This window comes from Petromyzon marinus, chromosome 26 (assembly GCF_048934315.1).
Source record: "Petromyzon marinus isolate PM22_M1 ecotype Great Lakes invasive population chromosome 26, UKy_Petmar_22M1.pri1.0, whole genome shotgun sequence".
Taxonomy (NCBI): Eukaryota; Metazoa; Chordata; class Hyperoartia; order Petromyzontiformes; family Petromyzontidae; genus Petromyzon; species Petromyzon marinus.
The window spans coordinates 7,381,342-7,399,634 of NC_133692.1; the positions used below are offsets into that span (position 1 = coordinate 7,381,342).

The 18,293-nt window shown below is 51.2% G+C and overlaps 1 protein-coding gene across 1 annotated transcript; it reads left to right on the forward strand.

Annotated features, from left to right (window-relative positions):
* The first annotated feature begins 32 nt into the window (after window positions 1-32).
* Window positions 33-12,005, forward strand: LOC103091855 (transcription factor SOX-9). The gene is made up of 3 exons (XM_032961232.2): window positions 33-1,029; window positions 4,375-4,613; window positions 8,118-12,005. The coding sequence occupies exons 1-3, from the start codon at window positions 542-544 to the stop codon at window positions 9,233-9,235; spliced, it is 1,845 nt and encodes a 614-aa protein (XP_032817123.1). The 5' UTR covers window positions 33-541; the 3' UTR covers window positions 9,236-12,005.
* The last annotated feature ends 6,288 nt before the right edge of the window (window positions 12,006-18,293 follow it).

Consider the following 18,293-nt stretch of genomic DNA (forward strand, 5'->3'; position numbering starts at 1 on the left):
TCCCCGCCCACTGGAGGGTTGAGTCACTCGGCGATGTTTATAATTAGGCGTTTATAACGTGAGCGAAGCCCAAGTGGAGTTTGTGCGCGGCTCTGCAGGGACGGAGAGACACAGAGAGTGAGAGCGGAGCGAGCGCGCGGGCTGAGTCATTACTCGCATCGTTACCATCGTCGGTATTTTCATTCGTCATTGGCACGTTTTCGGCTGCGTTCTTTTACACAGCGAGCGTCGATGCTCTGCCCCCCCGTGTTGACGCTACGTGTCAGCAGCACAGCTACGGGAGTCCTAAGCTCTGCATTGCATCTCCGGCGCTGAGCACCCTCCGTTCCGCGCAGTCGGTCTTCGCAACCTTGTCCCGCGAGAGAGGCGGCGTCAGAGCCAGCGGTGCTTTGAGAGACGGCAGCGATCGAGAGATAGGCGCGCACGCACCCACAGCGAGACACGCGCCGAGCGAAGCGTTAGCGAGACAGAGGGGGAGGCAGCCACACACACACACACAGCCGCAGCAGCGCGCAGAGGAAGCGAGCGATTCGAGCGAGCGATGGCAGAGAAGCGACTGCACAACATGCTGTCGCACGTGCCGAGCCCGGACGTGTCCGACGTCGAGTCTGAGCCGTCGCTGCACGGGGGCTCTCTGAGCGGCGCTTCCGACAGCGACGAGAGCGGCCTGGGCAGCTACGGGGCCGGGATGAGCGGGGGCGGCGGCGGTGGCTTGGCCGGCAACGTCGGCGGTGTGGGCGGCCACGGGGTCGCAGGGTCGCGCAAGAGCGGCTGCGGGACTCGGTATGACGACGACGAGAAGTTCCCGGACAGCATCCGCGAGGCCGTGAGCCAGGTGCTCAAGGGCTACGACTGGACCCTGGTGCCGATGCCCGTCAGGGTGAACGGCTCCTCCAAGTGCAAGCCGCACGTGAAGAGGCCCATGAACGCGTTCATGGTATGGGCGCAGGCGGCGCGTCGCAAGCTCGCCGATCAGTACCCGCACCTGCACAACGCCGAGCTGAGCAAGACTCTGGGCAAGCTGTGGCGGTGAGTGAGCTTTGGTTGTCATCTTCGCTGTACGTGTCCGTGCGTGTGTTTTGGCGTGTGTGTGTGTGTTGGTGTGTGTGTGTGTTGGTGAGTGTGTGTTGGCGTGAGTGGGTGTTGGTGTGTGTGTGTGTTGGCGTGTGTGTGTGTGTTGGTGAGTGTGTGTTGGCGTGAGTGGGTGTTGGTGTGTGTGTGTGTTGGTGTGTGTGTGTGTGTTGGGGAGCGGTTGTATAGCAGCTAGCGCGCTACGCTACGAAACCCGGCCACTGGAGTTCGATGATTATTAGAACGGGTCCTGGGCAAAGGTGCTGCTACTCGCCAACAACACTTGCCCCAACAGTCTGTTAAGGCTATGCAGGGTGGGTGAGGGGGAATCTTTATCTTTGTTTTGGTAGGCCGCTCCTCCTCTCTTCTGTTGTTCTTATAATAGTCTGGAGGTTAGAACTCACCTTGCACGCTGTTGACTCGCTCACACCGTGCCCTCGCTGACTGCCCTCTCCTGTCCAATTGCAGGCGAAATAACTTTCCCACAATTTCCTCTTCAGCATCGGATATGTCTCTCTCTCTGCGTGTGTGTGTTCAAAATAAAATAGTCAATGTATGTTGCCTGTGATGCACGTGCCCCCACTACTGTGTCGGCATTACGACTTGAGATTCAGCTGCGTGTAGACGCTACGTAAACGCAACAGTGTGTGTGCGTGTTGCATCGCATTGCATTTTTTTGTATTTAATTAATTACGAGACTCCGTTTCAGCCTCGCTTGCCAATCAGTCCGTTTGCTGAGTGCAATCATACCAACCTACTCCGCCACCACCCCATGCCTTTTCAATCACGGGGGTTATGTTTGACCGTCGATTTTTACACGCTGGTCAATGCGGGTCGGTGCTCAATCAACCCTCCGTGGCTGACGCGTCGTGCAAAGGGCACGTTCATCCAGCAGTGGATTGACAGGCGTGGTCCTTGGCGATGCACCGGTGTAGGAATAGACGTTTGTAGCTGGGAATGGCTCAGAGAACTGGGAATTGTGCACGGGTTTGCACCGCCTACCGGACGCCGTATCGATCATGGTGATGTTGCTTGACCATACTTCTCCACGCTGGTCATTAGAAGGTTCGCGCAGTTTCAAGAATCAAACTAATATCTTGGGGTGCAGAATTTTGCCTTTCTCTTCATGCAATGTAACGTACTTCAGTGAGTGAAATAAAATATGATTTTAAACATATGAGCTGAGTTATGTGACCACACGATATTACAATGTCAATCAAGATATACACGTGAGATGCTTACACGCAAGATATACATCGGCTAGGGTAGGGGAAGGGCGGGCAATGTTGGCCACTACCTAACTGCGTTAGATTTATGGGCACGGCTAACATCAGTGGCGAGTGATTGATATCTGAGCCGGTTCTGGCCGCCCCCTGTCCGCTTCCCCCAACTGGCACGGGCAAGCATGATGTAGTTTGTGGTCAAGCAAAAAAGATAAAGATAAAGATTCCCCGTATAGCCTTTACAAACTTTTTTGGGGAAAGTGCTGTTCGCGAGCGCCTTATAATACGTGGTGGGTGGGGGGGGGGGGGGGGGTCAGCACCATGCCGGGCACCATTTAGCTCCATCGTGAGGAAGTTTATCCATTGAACCAGGTGCGCATTTGAGGCTGAGTCGATCGAGGGGAGGCCCAGGACCGGTTCGGATAATAGTCGCTGGTGCTGGCCGTGAGTGAGAATCGAGAAACAACTCTCGTGGATTTACAGCAAAGAGCTGCACAATATCAATTGTTTTTTTATCATTGTTGTTATTGGTCAACTCCACTCAACATCACGACAAGACGTGTTGCGATACTTCTGCGTTGGCAGTGGCGCATATATAGCAGCCGACGTTTCGGGCAATGACCCTTCTATGTTATTTTTTTACACTGGGTTTGTATTAACCTGTTCAAAAGGTTATAGGAATAATTTTTGTTTTGTTTTCATATCACGGGCATAACTTGTATTCTACTGGCAGTGCCTTGCACCGATAATCCATATTGCTCCAATCCAGCCTAGCAGCAGCTTTCCACAAAATATCGCTGCGAAATTAAGCCCTGGTGCTGAGCCCTTTGCGAGAATAATCTAAAGCAGCGTGGCAGTGGTGCCCAGTTTTCAGTGGACTTGGCTGAGGGATTGAGGGATGGGGCGGGGGAGGGTAAGGGAGTGCCGTTATGAAATCCCCCAGGGCACGTCTCTCGTTCCAACAGACGTGATGTAGGTGGAGAAAGAAGGGAGGGGGGGGCAGGCGGTGAGCAAGCGAGAGTTTTCGTGAGTTTGTGAGTCAGTGAGTGAATGGTGCTGGTAAGCCGGTGAGTGAGTTGGTGCATGGACGAGTGAATTCGTGAGTGACTGAGTGTGCGTATGAGGGAGCGCGTGATTGAGAGAATGCGTTCGCGCGAGAGTCATTTGGTGAGCGCTCGAGTGAACGAGTGAGGTTGGTGAGTGAGGTAGCGCGCGAGTGAGTTAAGTGAATGAGCGAGCAGTGAAATTTAATCTACGAGTGAGTGAATAAGTGAGTGAACGCTCGTTTTTAGCAAGTGACTGAGTGTATGAGTGAGCGAGTGCGTAAACACGCGAGTGATGAGTTACTGGATTGAAGTGAGTGAATCAATGAGTGTGAGATTGAGTGAGTTATCGAGTGAGTGAGGGAGCGAGTCGGCGGTTGTTGAGTGGCTGAGTGGAAAAGTCAAGTGAACGATAGTGGATATCCATACACAAAAAATGAGGCCATCTATTTGGCATGCCTGTCCAATCCACGTGGTTGCCACCTGCCTCTTCCATACACGTGATTGCACATGCGGCTGCTACTATCCCGTTGCGTCTGTATTACCGCACGAGTGATATGCAGTAGTTACGTGTACTAATATTATTGTTTTTCTTTCTTCTGTGTCCGCGCATGAATTTATCTCCCCATCTCTCTATCATCATCATCTTTTCAAAATGGTAATCATTGTCATCGTTATCATTTGGAATCATCGTCGTCATTATGATTGATGATCGAAATGCTCTCTGCAAAACCACATAACTTTCGCCACCATCGTTGCGATGCTAAAAATTACCATTTGCTCACTTACCATCATCACCAAAATCATCAATCATCGTCGTTGATGACGTTTAACACGCTCGCTCTTCTGTGATCAATCTACATCACTATATTCTAACTGCCAATCATCATCGTGATGTCAAAAAATACCATCCATTGCATCACTCATCGCCGTAATAACCACCACCATCAATCATCACGACACCGTAACCAATCAATCGATCTCATCATCATCATCATCGCCGCGATCATCATCGTAATCATCATCACCGCACGCAGCCTCCTGAACGAGAACGAGAAGAGACCGTTCATCGAGGAGGCCGAGCGGCTGCGCGTGCAGCACAAGAAGGACCACCCAGACTACAAATACCAACCACGCCGGCGGAAATCGGTCAAGGGCTCCGGCGACGGGGACGCGGCGAGCCCCTGCGGGGCGGACCCCCACGGAGGGATCTTCAAGGGGGTCCACGGCGAGGGCGGGTCCCTGGGTGATCCCATATCCCTGTCGGCCCACACCGGTGAGTGCTCGGCTCTCCACCTGCTCTTGCGAGGCGCCGCGGTGGCTAGGAGATGTTGACCTCCTCGCCTGGTATGCAAGGAGGGCGTGGGTTCGATCCCGACCTTGACGCCTGCTGCTGTATATTTGGTCCTGTGGATTTTTCTCCGGGTCCTGGGGTTTTTCCCTCCGCATTTAGAAACACGCGTTTAGAGTATTTGGCTGATATACATTTCCACGCCATAAGTCACTTCATTGGGCTATCAGGCAACGCGAGCTGAGAGAATTGTCCCAGGGTGTTGGGTTAAGAAGACCGTAGCTAAGCCCCGAGTTATGACATTTTCAGCAAAGAAATGTGTTAAGAATTACGATAGAAGGTGGGGGGCAAGGGGGAGGGGGTTCTTCGTGGGGGGGGGGGGGGATTTGGGGAGTGGGAGGAGATGCAGTTTATGAACCCAGTTATTTTGACAGCCCTTGTTCGATGCACTGCTGGATGATCATCTCCCCCACGGGAGATCATTAAACCCACCCAGTTACCTCACTGATCCTTCATCGTTTTTTTATCTGACTGAGAACGTTACTGGCAAATGCAAGCGTTAATTATCTACGTGAGAGATAACCTTTTTTGCAGTTGGGCAGCTGTTTAATGAATTGTTTGGTGATAAGTACACGTGTCGCTCATTAAAATAATTGTTGATATGGCTGGGACAATTTTCTTGTGTGCGATACCGCTGCTGCTACGTTGGCAGTGGTGCAGAAGCACAATTAACGAAACACATTTGTTAACAACAGCAACACCATTCTTCGAGAATAAGTTTTTTCCCCTTTTATCTGGAAACAAAACAGGTGTTAAGTTGTTAAAACACCAAACTGAAACCTTTTACAAGGAATCATGTCTGCATTAGCCACAATGCTTGTCGTCAAAATGCAAACAAAATGAAACCTCTGATAATATATGTGGCATTGTCTTTGAAACTGATTGGTCCACGCCTTTTGGCGTCCTCTCGTCTAACACCGTTTGAGACGAGGCTCAAAAGAAAGTCGTCTCTGGTGTAGACCAATCAGTTTCAAAGACAATGCCAATATATTCTGACCACAAGTATTGTGGTTAATGCAGACATGATTCCTTGTAAAAGGTTTCAGCTTGGTGTTTTTACAAATTAACACAGCTGTTTTGTTGACAAATAAAAGGGAAAAAAGTATTCTCATATTTTGGTACTGGCAAAGAAGGTCCATGATGTAAACATTATTTGATCCGATTTGTTTGCTATAAGAAGAGCCATTGCCTGAAACGTCACCTATTATTTATTGTTTTATTTTTCGACAGTGTTATTTACATGTGTGTTGCTTTCTTTTGGAAATCATATCCTTTACCAAAAAAAGTAAAAAAAATGCAAATAAAGTCTAAAAGTAGGCAAAGATTGCTCGCGGGATATAATTGAGAGCACAAGAGAAAGACATGCGAGTTGCAGCATTCGTTTTTTCGGCGACTGTCCGAAGCCAGGGGCAACAAAGTGCGACGTCAATATTTAGCGCGTGCACTTTACGCAGAGATACCTGAACAATTCCGAGGGAGAGGCAAAGGCGCTCCTCCGCCGAGGGAAGCGTACGCGCCACCATCGGCGCAGAGGTCAGGCCCTCTGGTGGAGCTCACCGCATTCGGATTGTCCCCTCGGCGTCATCCCGTGTCACGGGGAACGCGTTGCGGCATGAAGCTGGTGCGCTGTGTAAACATCAGCACCGAGGAGTTGAACACGTAGAAGGCTTTCGCGAACGATATTATCCATAACAGAGTTTTTTTTTTGGGGGGGGGGTTAGATCGCGTAAATATAAATGTGTCGTTAAGACCACCACCACCACCACCACCCGACACATCCAATTAGTGAGGTTTGTCATGTACATCACGAAGCTCACTATTTAAACCCGACACATTTATATGTGCGCGATCTAACCTATAAAAAAAACCCTTCTATTGTGGATTATTGAGGAGGTTAAATGTGGCTCAGCGTGGTTCTGACCCCACCACCCCCTCGTGTGTTATGCCGGACTTAATAGGTGCTCGCTAACAGCACTTGCCCTCACAGTCTGTTAAGGCTCTACAGGCGAGCGTTGCTAGTATCTGTGCGTGCGCACGTCTGCGTGTAAGTGTCGTTATCACACGTTTATTGTACGTTCACGTCCGAGCGTTAATTTCAGTGCCTGTGAGTGTGCATGTTTGCTTGTGTGTGCGATCCCGTGTGTGCATGCATGTTAATGCGTGTGCCTGTGTGTTCATGCGTCGGTGTGCTTACGTGTTCATGCGTGGATAAGTTACACGAGCAGTGCCAACATTGCTCTGCCCAATAACCCGCGAGCTCCAGCCGCGATTCACGAATGATTTCCCGGGGGTTTCGGATTCCACTTAGGTAGGCTCAGCCTTTAAAACGTTCACCCGATAAGTCGAAGTCGCAATGGTTTGTGGCCCGCTCCCCGACGATCCCAACAACCGGGATTTGATTTCAGGTCACTCTTATCGGCTTCCCTAGGTCGACTCAGCCTTAAAAGGCCCACCCCGTGCCGTCTGGTACGTTGCCCTTATCAGCTGCCGTCCTGGCTACATCACGTCCTTTTTACTGGCCTTGTTTAGCAGGTGGCTTGCAAACCGGGGGCTGACCTCACCGTGCTGTAAAACAACTGAACCGAGAGCCCCGGAGAGACTGAGTGACTTATAATTAGATATCAGGGTTGGGAGAGGCGTGGCGGGCAGGGGGAGGCGCGACGCGACGCAAGTCAAACGGCGAAACCAACGTCCCCATCAGCAGTTTGAGTTGACTCCACCGAGGCAATTTAGAAGCATTTTGAAACGGTGGTGGGTTGGTGGGAGGCAGTGAGAGGCTGACCCTTCAGTAGTGGAAGCTCAGCTGCCTCCACCCCCCAATACAACGAGGCTGCATCAATGTCAAACAAGTTAGGGGCCGTCCATAAATGACGTCACGCACCTCGGCGGGGGGGGGGGGGGGGTCGGACATTTGTTAACGATGTGTGACGAGGTGGGGGGGAGTTGAGAAATGTGACGTCACGTCGAAATGCGCAACTTTAAATAAATATAAACACGTTCTACTTAATTAAATAGACTTTTTAATAAATGTTTTCTCCTTCAACATCAGAGTGCAGCGCCACATTAAATACGCACTACAATGACAATAGTATAAAGCGATTTCAAGCATGATTTTTTTTTTTGGGGGGGGGGGAGACAGAGCTTTGTGGCGTCATATTTGAGGGGGGGTCTGACTTTTTGTGACGCCGTGTAACGAGAGGGGGGAGGCCAAAAATGGTCCAAAATCGCGTGACGTCATTTATGGACGGCCTCTTATTCGTCATCATCATCATTACCAGCACGATGGTGACGATGAACACGAATGTAAATTCGTAGCTTACGCCCGCAGTGCGCAAAGCGGTCGTGCTATCGTTCCGTTGTTTGTTGTGATTTAACCGAGAGGGGAACCCCCCCCACCCACCTGCCCGCCCTCCGTGCTGTCTGGAGCAGGCCAGGCACAGAGCCCTCCCACCCCGCCCAGCACGCCCAAGACGGAGCAGGGCGCCAAGGCTGGCGGCGGAGACGCCAAGCGCCCCCTCCAGGCGCCCGAAAGCCAAACGTGCGTCGCTCCCACCGCCCCAAGCATGGGGCACTCGCAGCAGCAGCAGCAGCACCATCAGCACTCGCAGCAGCAGCAGCAGCACCACAATCAACTCCACCACCACCACCAGCAGCAGCAGCAGGCTGCTGCGACCCCTGCTCGCCAGCACATCGACTTCAGCAACGTGGACATGGGCGAGCTGAGCAGCGAGGTCATCTCCAACATGGAGCCCTTCGACGTGAACGAGTTCGACCAGTACCTGCCGCACAGCCAGTACGGCTACGGCCTCACGGCGGCGGCGGTGGCGGCCGGCTGGACGGCCAAGCTGCAGGAGCAGGAGCGGCCGACGCACATCAAGACCGAGCAGCTGAGCCCGAGTCACTACAGCCAGCAGCAGCAGGCTGCCGTACAGCAGCAGCAACAGCAAAACTCGCCTCCGCCTCCACAGCAGCAGCAGCAGCAGCCGACGATCAGCTACGGATCGTTCAGCATCCAGCACTACGGGCCGCCCTTCTCCGACCTGCAGAATGCACGCTCGCAGCAGCAGCAGCAGCACTACGAGTACGCGGAGCACCACAGCGGTGCCCACCACCACCACCACCAGCAGCTGCAGCACCACCACGGTGCCCTCCACCACCACCACCATCAACAGCAGCAGCAGCAGGGCAGTGGCCACCACCAGCACTCGACAGCGGCCGTCATGTCACCATCGTCGTCTTCATCGTCGTCGTCATCTTCATCGTCGTCGTCATCTTCATCGTCGCCTTCGGCCGCGGCGACCGCCGCCGCAGCGGCCGCAGCGGCCGCCGCCGCCTACTACAGCCAGATGTCGGGGCACTCGCCGGGCCACCAGGCGAGCGGCCTCTACTCGGGCGGCTTCTCGTCGTACGCGGGGGCGGCGGGCCAGTGCTCGCTGTACGCGCCGGGCGGCGAGGCGGCGCCGCTGCACGCGTCCGTGGCGCCGGCGGCAGCGCACAGCCCCCAGCACTGGGAGCAGCCCATCTACACGCAGCTCAGCAGGCCCTAGACGCATTGGTGTCTCGAGGTGATGTACTGGATGCGGTGTGCCGGGCACGGAAATATTTGATCCGGTCGGTGTGGCCGAAATGGAAGCCCCCTGGGTGGGGGGGGGAGGGGGGATGGGCCAGCCTATACGGGCGAGTGGACATTACCATCACCGCTGCCACCACCACCGCCACCACCACCACCACCACCACGACAACAAAACACGTGGAATGGCCATCACAAACCCCCAATCATCAGAGACGACGGGCCCGGTAGTAACGAACACAGACTTGCGGGATGGACAGTCGTCAGGGAGAGTGCTGTTGTAGCAAGGGTTTGGCTTGTTGCTCTGGGTCAGCCTTCAGGGAAGAGACTTGCGGTTCGAGAGGGTCCGCACCCGGTTGAATTGAGGTCGCCGAATGACTGGTCAGCTGAAGGCTGGTACGGCGAGCAAAGGGACATTTGCGGGAGCCGTGTCGAACAAACGCCTGCACTGCGGTTGGCGGTGCGTGCGTCGCTCCGGTGCTGATGGTCAAACAGAACAAGATGCGCTGTTCTCATTTTTGGCTGAGTTGACCTAGGGGAGGCCACGTGGAGTAAGGAATTGTGTCTGGCTTGCAGGATCACAGCGCAGTGCGCGAACCACTACGGCAATGATTTCCGACACCACAACTGCCAGCACCACTGTCAGCACCATTTTCACCACAACCACCACCATTACCATGACTACGAACACCACCATAACCAGCACAACCACCATCAGAACCAACACCAGAATCAACAACAACCCTACACCACCAGTACAATTTACCAACACGACCACCAACCATTACAACCGCCACCATTACCACCAACACCATCAACACCACCACCATTACCAATTAAAACAATGACTCCACCACCATTACTATCACTACCACCACCGTCACCACCACCAGCACCATTACCAACACGACCACCACTGCGATCACCACCATCAGCACCACCACCATCATTCGCACCACCACCACTGCAAATCCACGCGTAACACGCAGGAACACTATATCTGCAATGGCAGTCCACGGCCAAACACCGGTTACTTTGAAAAAAGTTCACGAGAACAAATCGTTTGTGCAACACGTCTGCATATTTAATAATTATTCGAAGGTGTCTTAATCTCACTGTGCAAATGTTTTTGTTTTCATTTTTCGTTGTTGCGTTTTGGTTTATGAAGATGTTTGAGTCTTTTCCGAGTCGACGCAAATGTTGCCATCGTTTTGCTTATCGCATCCGCCGGGCGTTTGAGCTGTTGTAAAAAAAAAAACTACGAATGAGTGGCGCGGTCGAATGAGATACAAAACAATCCTCTGTGAGGACTAAAGAAGATGCCTTCCCCTTTTCGAAGTCTTCCCTTATGATAATAATGATTAAAATAAAAAAGTGCTGGTAACAGTCTATTTCCTGATTATGTCACCATCGATATGAAGACGTTTTTTTGCCGTGGAATCATTGTTATCGCTTCATCAACTCATCTCGCCACGGTGGCTAGGAGATGTTAACTACCTCGCCTGATATACAGGAGGTCGTGGGTTCGATCCCGACCCTGACGATGCCTGTATACTTGGAGTTTGCATGTTCTCCCCGTGGTCGCGTGGATCTTCCTCCGGGTCCTACGGTTTTTTCCTCCCACATTTTAGAATGAACATCACGCGCTCAGAGTATTTGGCTGCTATAAATGTCCACGTGATGATAAGCCACTTCGTTGAGCTATCATTTGTGGCCAGGTCGCTTCTGGAAAAAAAGGAGCGCTATAGCTCAGTGTGGGCCTTACCTGGTAAAATACAAAAAAAATCCACACTCACTGACGAATTCTCCGCGAGCCAAGACACGGCATGGCGAGGTCCTGTTCATTCAGCAGTGGATTGGCAACACAGGGCTGATCCTCTGTATCAATGCAAAATGCAAGCCACGTTTTTCATCGGTTTGGTTTGTTGTTCGGTTTAAACTTGCCCATGCCCCGGGTGTGCGGATGAGAGGCATCGAACAATAACAACAACAATAACAAAAACGTGAGCCAGTGTAAATTTCAAAAGAGTGGCTCAGTCGTTGGAAGGAACCCGTCTGGGACATGAAAATTAAAAGAAACATCGCAGACCGAAGCGATGGCGTGTGCGACGTGCAGAATTTGGTTTCAATTTTTACATCGCCTGCCGATCTACGATGTCCAACGTTTTTGTTTAAACTTATACGCATTCAACGGAAGTGTCATTTAGCGTACTAAATGTGTTAAATTTTATCGTGCGTGCATATTTTATTGTTGTTACTTTTTTAAACGTATAATTTTAATTTGTTTTTCACTCTCCGTGCTGCCGTCCGTCCGCGATATTCTTATTATTATTAAGACTGAGTGAGCTAAAACAATTTAATCTGGATTCTTTATATTTGTACAGTCTGTATATGGCTATTAATCTCTCAGAAATGTCTTATTCTTGACGATAAAATGTTTTTATTTTAGACTATTTTTTGTTGTTGTAAACATTTGCTTTGACAAAGATTCGCCAGCGGGAGGGCTTTGTTTTTCTCTCTTCAGATCATTCATGGTGCCCATTAATTTTTTTTGCGGTCCTCGTCCCATTATACTGCAGCAACCTGCAGTCCGTATTGCTGTCCGGAGCCTTGATTTGAAAATGAACCTCACCCTCGTCGCATTTGAGATCGATTGAGTTACAATAGAGAGTTTAATGCACTCGAAAATTAACATTGCTTACAGAATTATATTTTGTACATAGTAATAATAAACTTTCGGCAAGAAATGCTTCTCGTTGCTTCGTCGTGTGTTTATACGCCTGCTGTACTTGACCGTACACAGATCCAGACATAACCCCCCCCCCCCCCCCCCCCACAACAGCATCAGCTGATGCGACGTCGTAAAACTTTAGCAGTGACATCAAGCTGCCGGAAACAAACAGCACCGTCAACCTTATAACAGATAAGAGTTAACACCCACAGAAAACGTGCAACGTTGGCCCAACGTTGGGACAAGTGGTCGGAACCGTTGGATTAACGTTAGCCTAAACATTGCCTCAACGTTTCCCCCTCAGCATTGTGCCAGTATTCCCACAACGTTGGCCCAACGTTCCTCCAACGTTGCCTTAAGGTTCCCCGAACGTTGGGCCAGCGTTCCGTGTTTTGCCGGGACGTTTATTCAATTGGCGCGCACGTGTACACGCACAGCGGCCCTTGCATCAATCCAGTGCTGGAGGAAGACTTCCCAAATGCAGTATAGGCCATGATGGGTTGTTTGACCATACGTCACCACGCTGGTTACTGCGCGTTGGTGAAGGGCAGGCTTAAGGACCCGTTTGTATATCACTCGGCCACTGATGTTATCCGTGGCCGGCAATTGAACTCAGGTCACCGAGTTCACAGCACAGTTCCATTCACCGCTGTGTCACCGCCCCAACCCTCCATCCTCGCTACCCCCCCACCCCCCCACAAATGTTATACACAATACTTGAACATTTTGCATAAATGAGTGAATTTTACAAAGCTGCGTCTGTTTCGTTCACTCGGCGCGCCATCACAAATGAGCCCTATTCCCCAGAATCTCAAAGAATTCTGCTGTCAAACACATGGGTGAGATCAAAGTTCTTCAGAAGTAGCAAGCGAATAATAATAATAAGAGGAGGAGGAATAGAATCCGATCTGGACATGGTTCCCGCTGCACCACAAACTCGCAGCTTCCACGGTGGCGATTATTGCCCAGAATAACCTTCCGAGTGAGTGAACTTGAATCCCAATGTCTCAACAAAGGTGCTTCTGTGTCGAGCGAGCGGCGGCGGTTGTGGCATGCAGGCCTGGAGTACAGGTCGGCTTTTTTCAACATAAATTAACGTAAATTTTGTTTTGTATATATAGAAAAATACGTATATATTGCTGCCAAGATGCCAGGATATTTTCTCCCAGACTTGTCTTGCTCCTGCACAGACACAAATACATGATCGAGGATCATCATTATGAGCCATAGTGGTAGAGTCGTCCGTGGGACGAGTTTGTGGGGGTGCACGAGGGGGGCAACGTCCCCCCCCCTTCGAACTGGGCACCTTTATTAATTTATTTTCAGTAGTTTACAATGAAGATTACAAATGAAGACATTAATTCAATGCACCCGCTGCTCCTAATTTGAGGGACATAGGGACGACCAGCACTCCCACCCCCACCCAAATACAGAAGTCAAACACCGCCGAAGGAATCGTCGTCATGACCATCTCAATCATCGTCAATCAATCACGACTTCATTTCTATAGCACTCTTTCGTGCAAAATCTGCAATTAAAAGTGCTGTACAGATAAAATAAAACATTGTTAGAAGACTAAAGCGCAAGAACAATAAAAGCAATTTCCATACAAACAAAATTGAATGATAATGAATTGCTTTCGAAGGCTTATAAACGACTCTTAAGTAAAAGCATGAGTATCATCATCAGCAACATCAGCAGCAGCAGATGACGCGGCAGTAGTAGTGTGCTGTCATTATTATATAGAGCAGCGTTATAATGATCATCAGCAGAAGTCGCTTTGTCATTGCTATACATCGTCGTCAACGTCACGAACAGGAACAGCTGGCAGGAGCAGCAGGAGCACCTTAGTCATCATCAGCAAAACCACCAGCAGCAGCAATAAGAGCATTGGCATCGTCAGCATTATCATCAGCAGCAGCAGCATGGGGATGACCAGCAGCAGAAGCATCAGCAGCAGCAGCAGCAATCGCATCGTCCTTGGCATCAGCAGCAATTACATTATCATCGCCGGCATAATCATCGCCATCAAACTCAAACGTTTAAACACGCACACTCCCGGCAATGGGCGACGTTCGCCTGTGCACGAGGAGACGCGCCCCGTGGTGGCTTGTGCCTCTCTCTCTCTCCTACGAGCAGTGCGGCAACACGGAGGCCGCGCCAACAGCGCAGAGGCGCAGACCCCCCCAACACACACACACACAACTTACGCAGCGGCAGCGGCAGCGTCGTTTACTCGGCACACAGATCCCGGGGAGATGAATCGCCCCGCGACTCTGGTCGTCTCGGTGGGAAATTCGCTTAAGAACAACAAAACGCGATCCTCGATAATACAAAGACCACCGAGCCCCTTCCTCCCCGTCACCTTCGCCCGTGTAGCCAACATAGACTACTCGGGCGAGTGCTGTTAGCGAGCACCTATTTTAGGGTGGCACGGCGCACGTGGGGATGGTGCAGCCAGCATCACGCACACCGTGCCGCCTTTGACTCCTCCTCAATGCTGATGTTTTACACCACTAACACTAGGTACTCATTGAAGGCTGAGTCGACCTTGGCGAGACTCAGAACCGCTTCACATAATTCACGTGATCACGATCCATGTTTGCTGCGGCTGGTGAATCGAACTCGGTCGGCAAGGGTTCATGGCGACGTGGCGCTCACCACTCTCGCCACCGCTCCTCACATTGACACAACAGTGCTGCGTGTGACGGGCGCACAGATTCATACACGACAAGATTGTTTATAGGTAAAACATTGGTTCTTTCGGTAAAGTCACGTAGGTAGAATTTTTTTAAATACATATTTAATTTCAATTTTGTTTTATTTTTCTACCTACGTGACTTTACCGAAAGAACCAAAGAGTATGGATTCCTGCAGTCACGAAAGCTTCAAATCAAGCTTGTTTGTAGGTGTTTGCAGCTCTAAGCCACTGAAGGCGGACGCCATCAGACAGGTCGTTATACCCGTGCATGCCTCTCTACCCAAGTAGTGCGCTACTCTCTGTTGGTGGAGCGTAACATTTCTGCTTGCGCTCTGGATCATGCTCTGGAAAGCAAACCTTGCTGGGGTTTGTTTGGTAGCGGTAATTCTGAAGCCGACACACGACGACAAGAATAACAGCGAAAATAAACAAAAGTATGGGAATGTGTTGGCAGTGGTATACAAACGCAAGCGATCGTTTGTTATGAGCACTCCCTTGGATTAACAACACCGCGTTGCACAGCTCCCTGTCTTTCTCTCTCTCCCTCTCTTGGCAAGTACTGCCGCCTGTCTGCTGATCAGTCTATTCGTTCGTCTGTTAGCCTGTCTTAACAAGAACATGTTCATCTTCTTGATTCTTTCGGTAAAGTCACGTAGAAGGGAAATAATAAAATAATACAAATTAAACATAATAAAATAGAATTCTCACGACATTTCGGCCACAACACAAGTAGCCTTCCTCAGGTGAAGAAACAGAACTGTCGGGAAGACGGCGCTCTAATGAACACTGCTAAGTTTGGCAGCGTCTTTTAGCAGTGTTCATTAGAGCACCGTCTTCCCGACAGTTCTGTTTCTTCACCTGAGGAAGGCTACTTGTGTTGTGGCCGAAACGTCGTTAGAATTTAATTTTATTATGTTTAATTTGTATTATTTTATTATTTCCCTTCTACGTGACTTTACCGAAAGAACCAAGAAGATGAATCCCTGCAGTCACGAAAGCTTTAAATCGAAAAATGAACATGTTCGTAAAATAATGCAGCTGCGGTGTTTTTATTTTTGACGGTTCTTTTTTCCCCCCGAGCTGTTTTTCTTCTCGTGCAACGAGCGAAGTGCGCTCCGCGAGTCTCGCTGTTTGGTATCGCGGTCTTCGTGACGACGGTTGTGACCAGGATCTGTACCGTACAACATCTGTGGCCGTCGCAGGCCGCCCACGAAATAGTGCCCAGTGGCTCATCGAGCCCTGTCTGCTAAACATACGTCAACAAAAGATCCACATCTATCTTGCCCTTCTGTTTACCCGCCTTACAAAAACAATAACATATTCGTATACAAATAATGGGCAACGTTTTTGGGCAATGGTCCTGCTTGATAGGACTCCGAAGGAGGCAGTGTTATTGCCGAATATGTTGTGTGTGTTTTTGCTTGGTTAATTGCAGTTGTGCAACACTGTCAGTGTAACAGCATCAGCAGCAGCACCAAACCATGTGTATTTCTGTCCGTGTATCCATCTGTCCATCCATCCTTTTGCCAGTATCTCCTCTTGCTACCTGTCTCGTATATGGGGTGCCTTACCTGGCTGACAAGAACGAGGGAAAAGATGCTGGAAGGTGACACTGACGGCTGCTCTGTGCTTCAAGTGTTCAGGGGCCTGCTCAAGGCAAGGCTCCGGCTGGAGCACGCCACGTACCACACACACGTATCGGTGATGTGCACGTCTTCTTCGAACGCTGGGGAGCCGGACAAGCCCTCTGTACCAGCGTGGACGGCACCCCACGTGTTCACCTTCTGAAGCGCTCGATCGTCACCGTGGCGTGCGCGATGACCACCACCACCACCACCACGTGACTTTTCTTTCATGTTGTGCGCAGTGCATTTAGCGCCACAGCGCGTGGATTTATAGCGTTTGTTTATTTGTGTTGCTGGTGACTGTGTGTATTTCATATCGGAATCGCCTCCAGTGCTGTTGCTGCTGGCGGCAATACAAGTTGTTTAAAAGTCAAAGTCTGTCAATCTGTTTGTCTCAACTTGAACCTGTCTTCTTGGTCTCTCCCGTTTGTACTGCCCTAACGAAAAGTCTCTCCGTCATTGGTGACAGAGACACAGTTGGTTTCTTTATTTTACAATTAGCAGCATCAACTCCATCCTGGAGATTCCAGATTGCACTCTCTGAGGTGTAGATCAGCCTCCATAACCAACAAAAACTAAACACTCCTCGTGTTTCGCATTGCCAGGAGCTGTCGAACCCGACTCTCTCTCTCTCTCTTTACGTTCCGTTCTGCCCTTAACGAGCGGACGATTATAGCAAAAGCACATTACGGCCGCTGGCGAACAGCGAAGCAAACTCCGGCACGAGTCTCATTGCAAGCTTCAACAGTTGGCAAACAATACGCTGGACCAATGCGGACTCGGCTTAATGGGCTGGTCGCTTAGAAGGAATTCGTAAATCAGCAGCAGATCGCTCGCTGCACGCAGAACTCGCGAACAGGTCGAGTGAGCTTCCGCGACCACAGGTTTGCCAACTGTCCAAGTTTGACCTGCGGTCAATTGGCATCTGTCTGCGTTCGGGTGACAGCGGTCGACTTGCTGGTACCGACGTAGCGTTGAACTTCGTTGCAGTATAACTGACTGCACGGGATTGATAGCAGACCAAGTGCTGACTGAGATAGAATGTCCTGGGTATTGGTCGACAGTGGATACAGGTGGCAAAGAGTATTCTCCGGATTATAAGAATCCCTGATGAGTGGTGAGTGTCTAGTGAGATTCAGGTGGGTGGATAGTATCTGGAGAGTAGCAGAGTCTTGCAAGTGGTGAGCGTTGGGTGAGCTGTGGGTGTCTGGCACTGAGAAGACAAAGGCGGCCTAGTAGGGGCTAAGATCACTTTCTCTCGCAGGGGCTGAAAGCACTTGCCCTGGCGGGGGCTGAGAGCACTTGCCCTAGCAGGGGCTGAGAACACTTGCCCTGGCAGGGGCTGAAAGCACTTGCCCTGGCAGGGGCTGAGAGCACTTGCCCTGGCCGGAGCTGAGAGCACTTACCCTGGCAGGGGCTGAGAGCACTTGCCCTGGCCGGGGCTGAGAGCACTTACCCTGGCAGGGGTTGAGAGCGCATGTCCTGGCAGGGGCTGAGAGCACTTGCCCTGGCAGGGGCTGAGAGCACTTGCCCTGGCAGGGGCTGAGAGCACTTGCCCTGGCAGGGGCTGAGAGCACTTGCCCTGGCCGGAGCTGAGAGCACTTACCCTGGCAGGGGCTGAGAGCACTTGCCCTGGCCGGGGCTGAGAGCACTTACCCTGGCAGGGGTTGAGAGCGCATGTCCTGGCAGGGGCTGAGAGCACTTGCCCTGGCAGGGGCTGAGAGCACTTGCCCTGGCCGGGGCTGAGAGCACTTACCCTGGCAGGGGTTGAGAGCGCATGTCCTGGCAGGGGCTGAGAGCACTTGCCCTGGCAGGGGCTGAGAGCACTTGCCCTGGCCGGGGCTGAGAGCACTTACCCTGGCAGGGGTTGAGAGCACTTGCCCTGGCAGGGGCTGAGAGCACTTTCCCCGTCAGGGGCTGAGACGGCGAGACCTCTGTTTATGTTGTTGTTGTGACGATCTGAGGGAGCGATGGTGCG

Bases quoted from the DNA above. Each gene is read 5' to 3' on its own strand.
- LOC103091855 (XM_032961232.2), top strand. From the start codon at position 542: ATGGCAGAGAAGCGACTGCACAACATGCTGTCGCACGTGCCGAGCCCG. The intron at 1,030-4,374 runs GTGAGTGAGCTT...CACCGCACGCAG, and splicing joins ACTCTGGGCAAGCTGTGGCG to CCTCCTGAACGAGAACGAGA. The intron at 4,614-8,117 runs GTGAGTGCTCGG...TGTCTGGAGCAG, and splicing joins ATCCCTGTCGGCCCACACCG to GCCAGGCACAGAGCCCTCCC.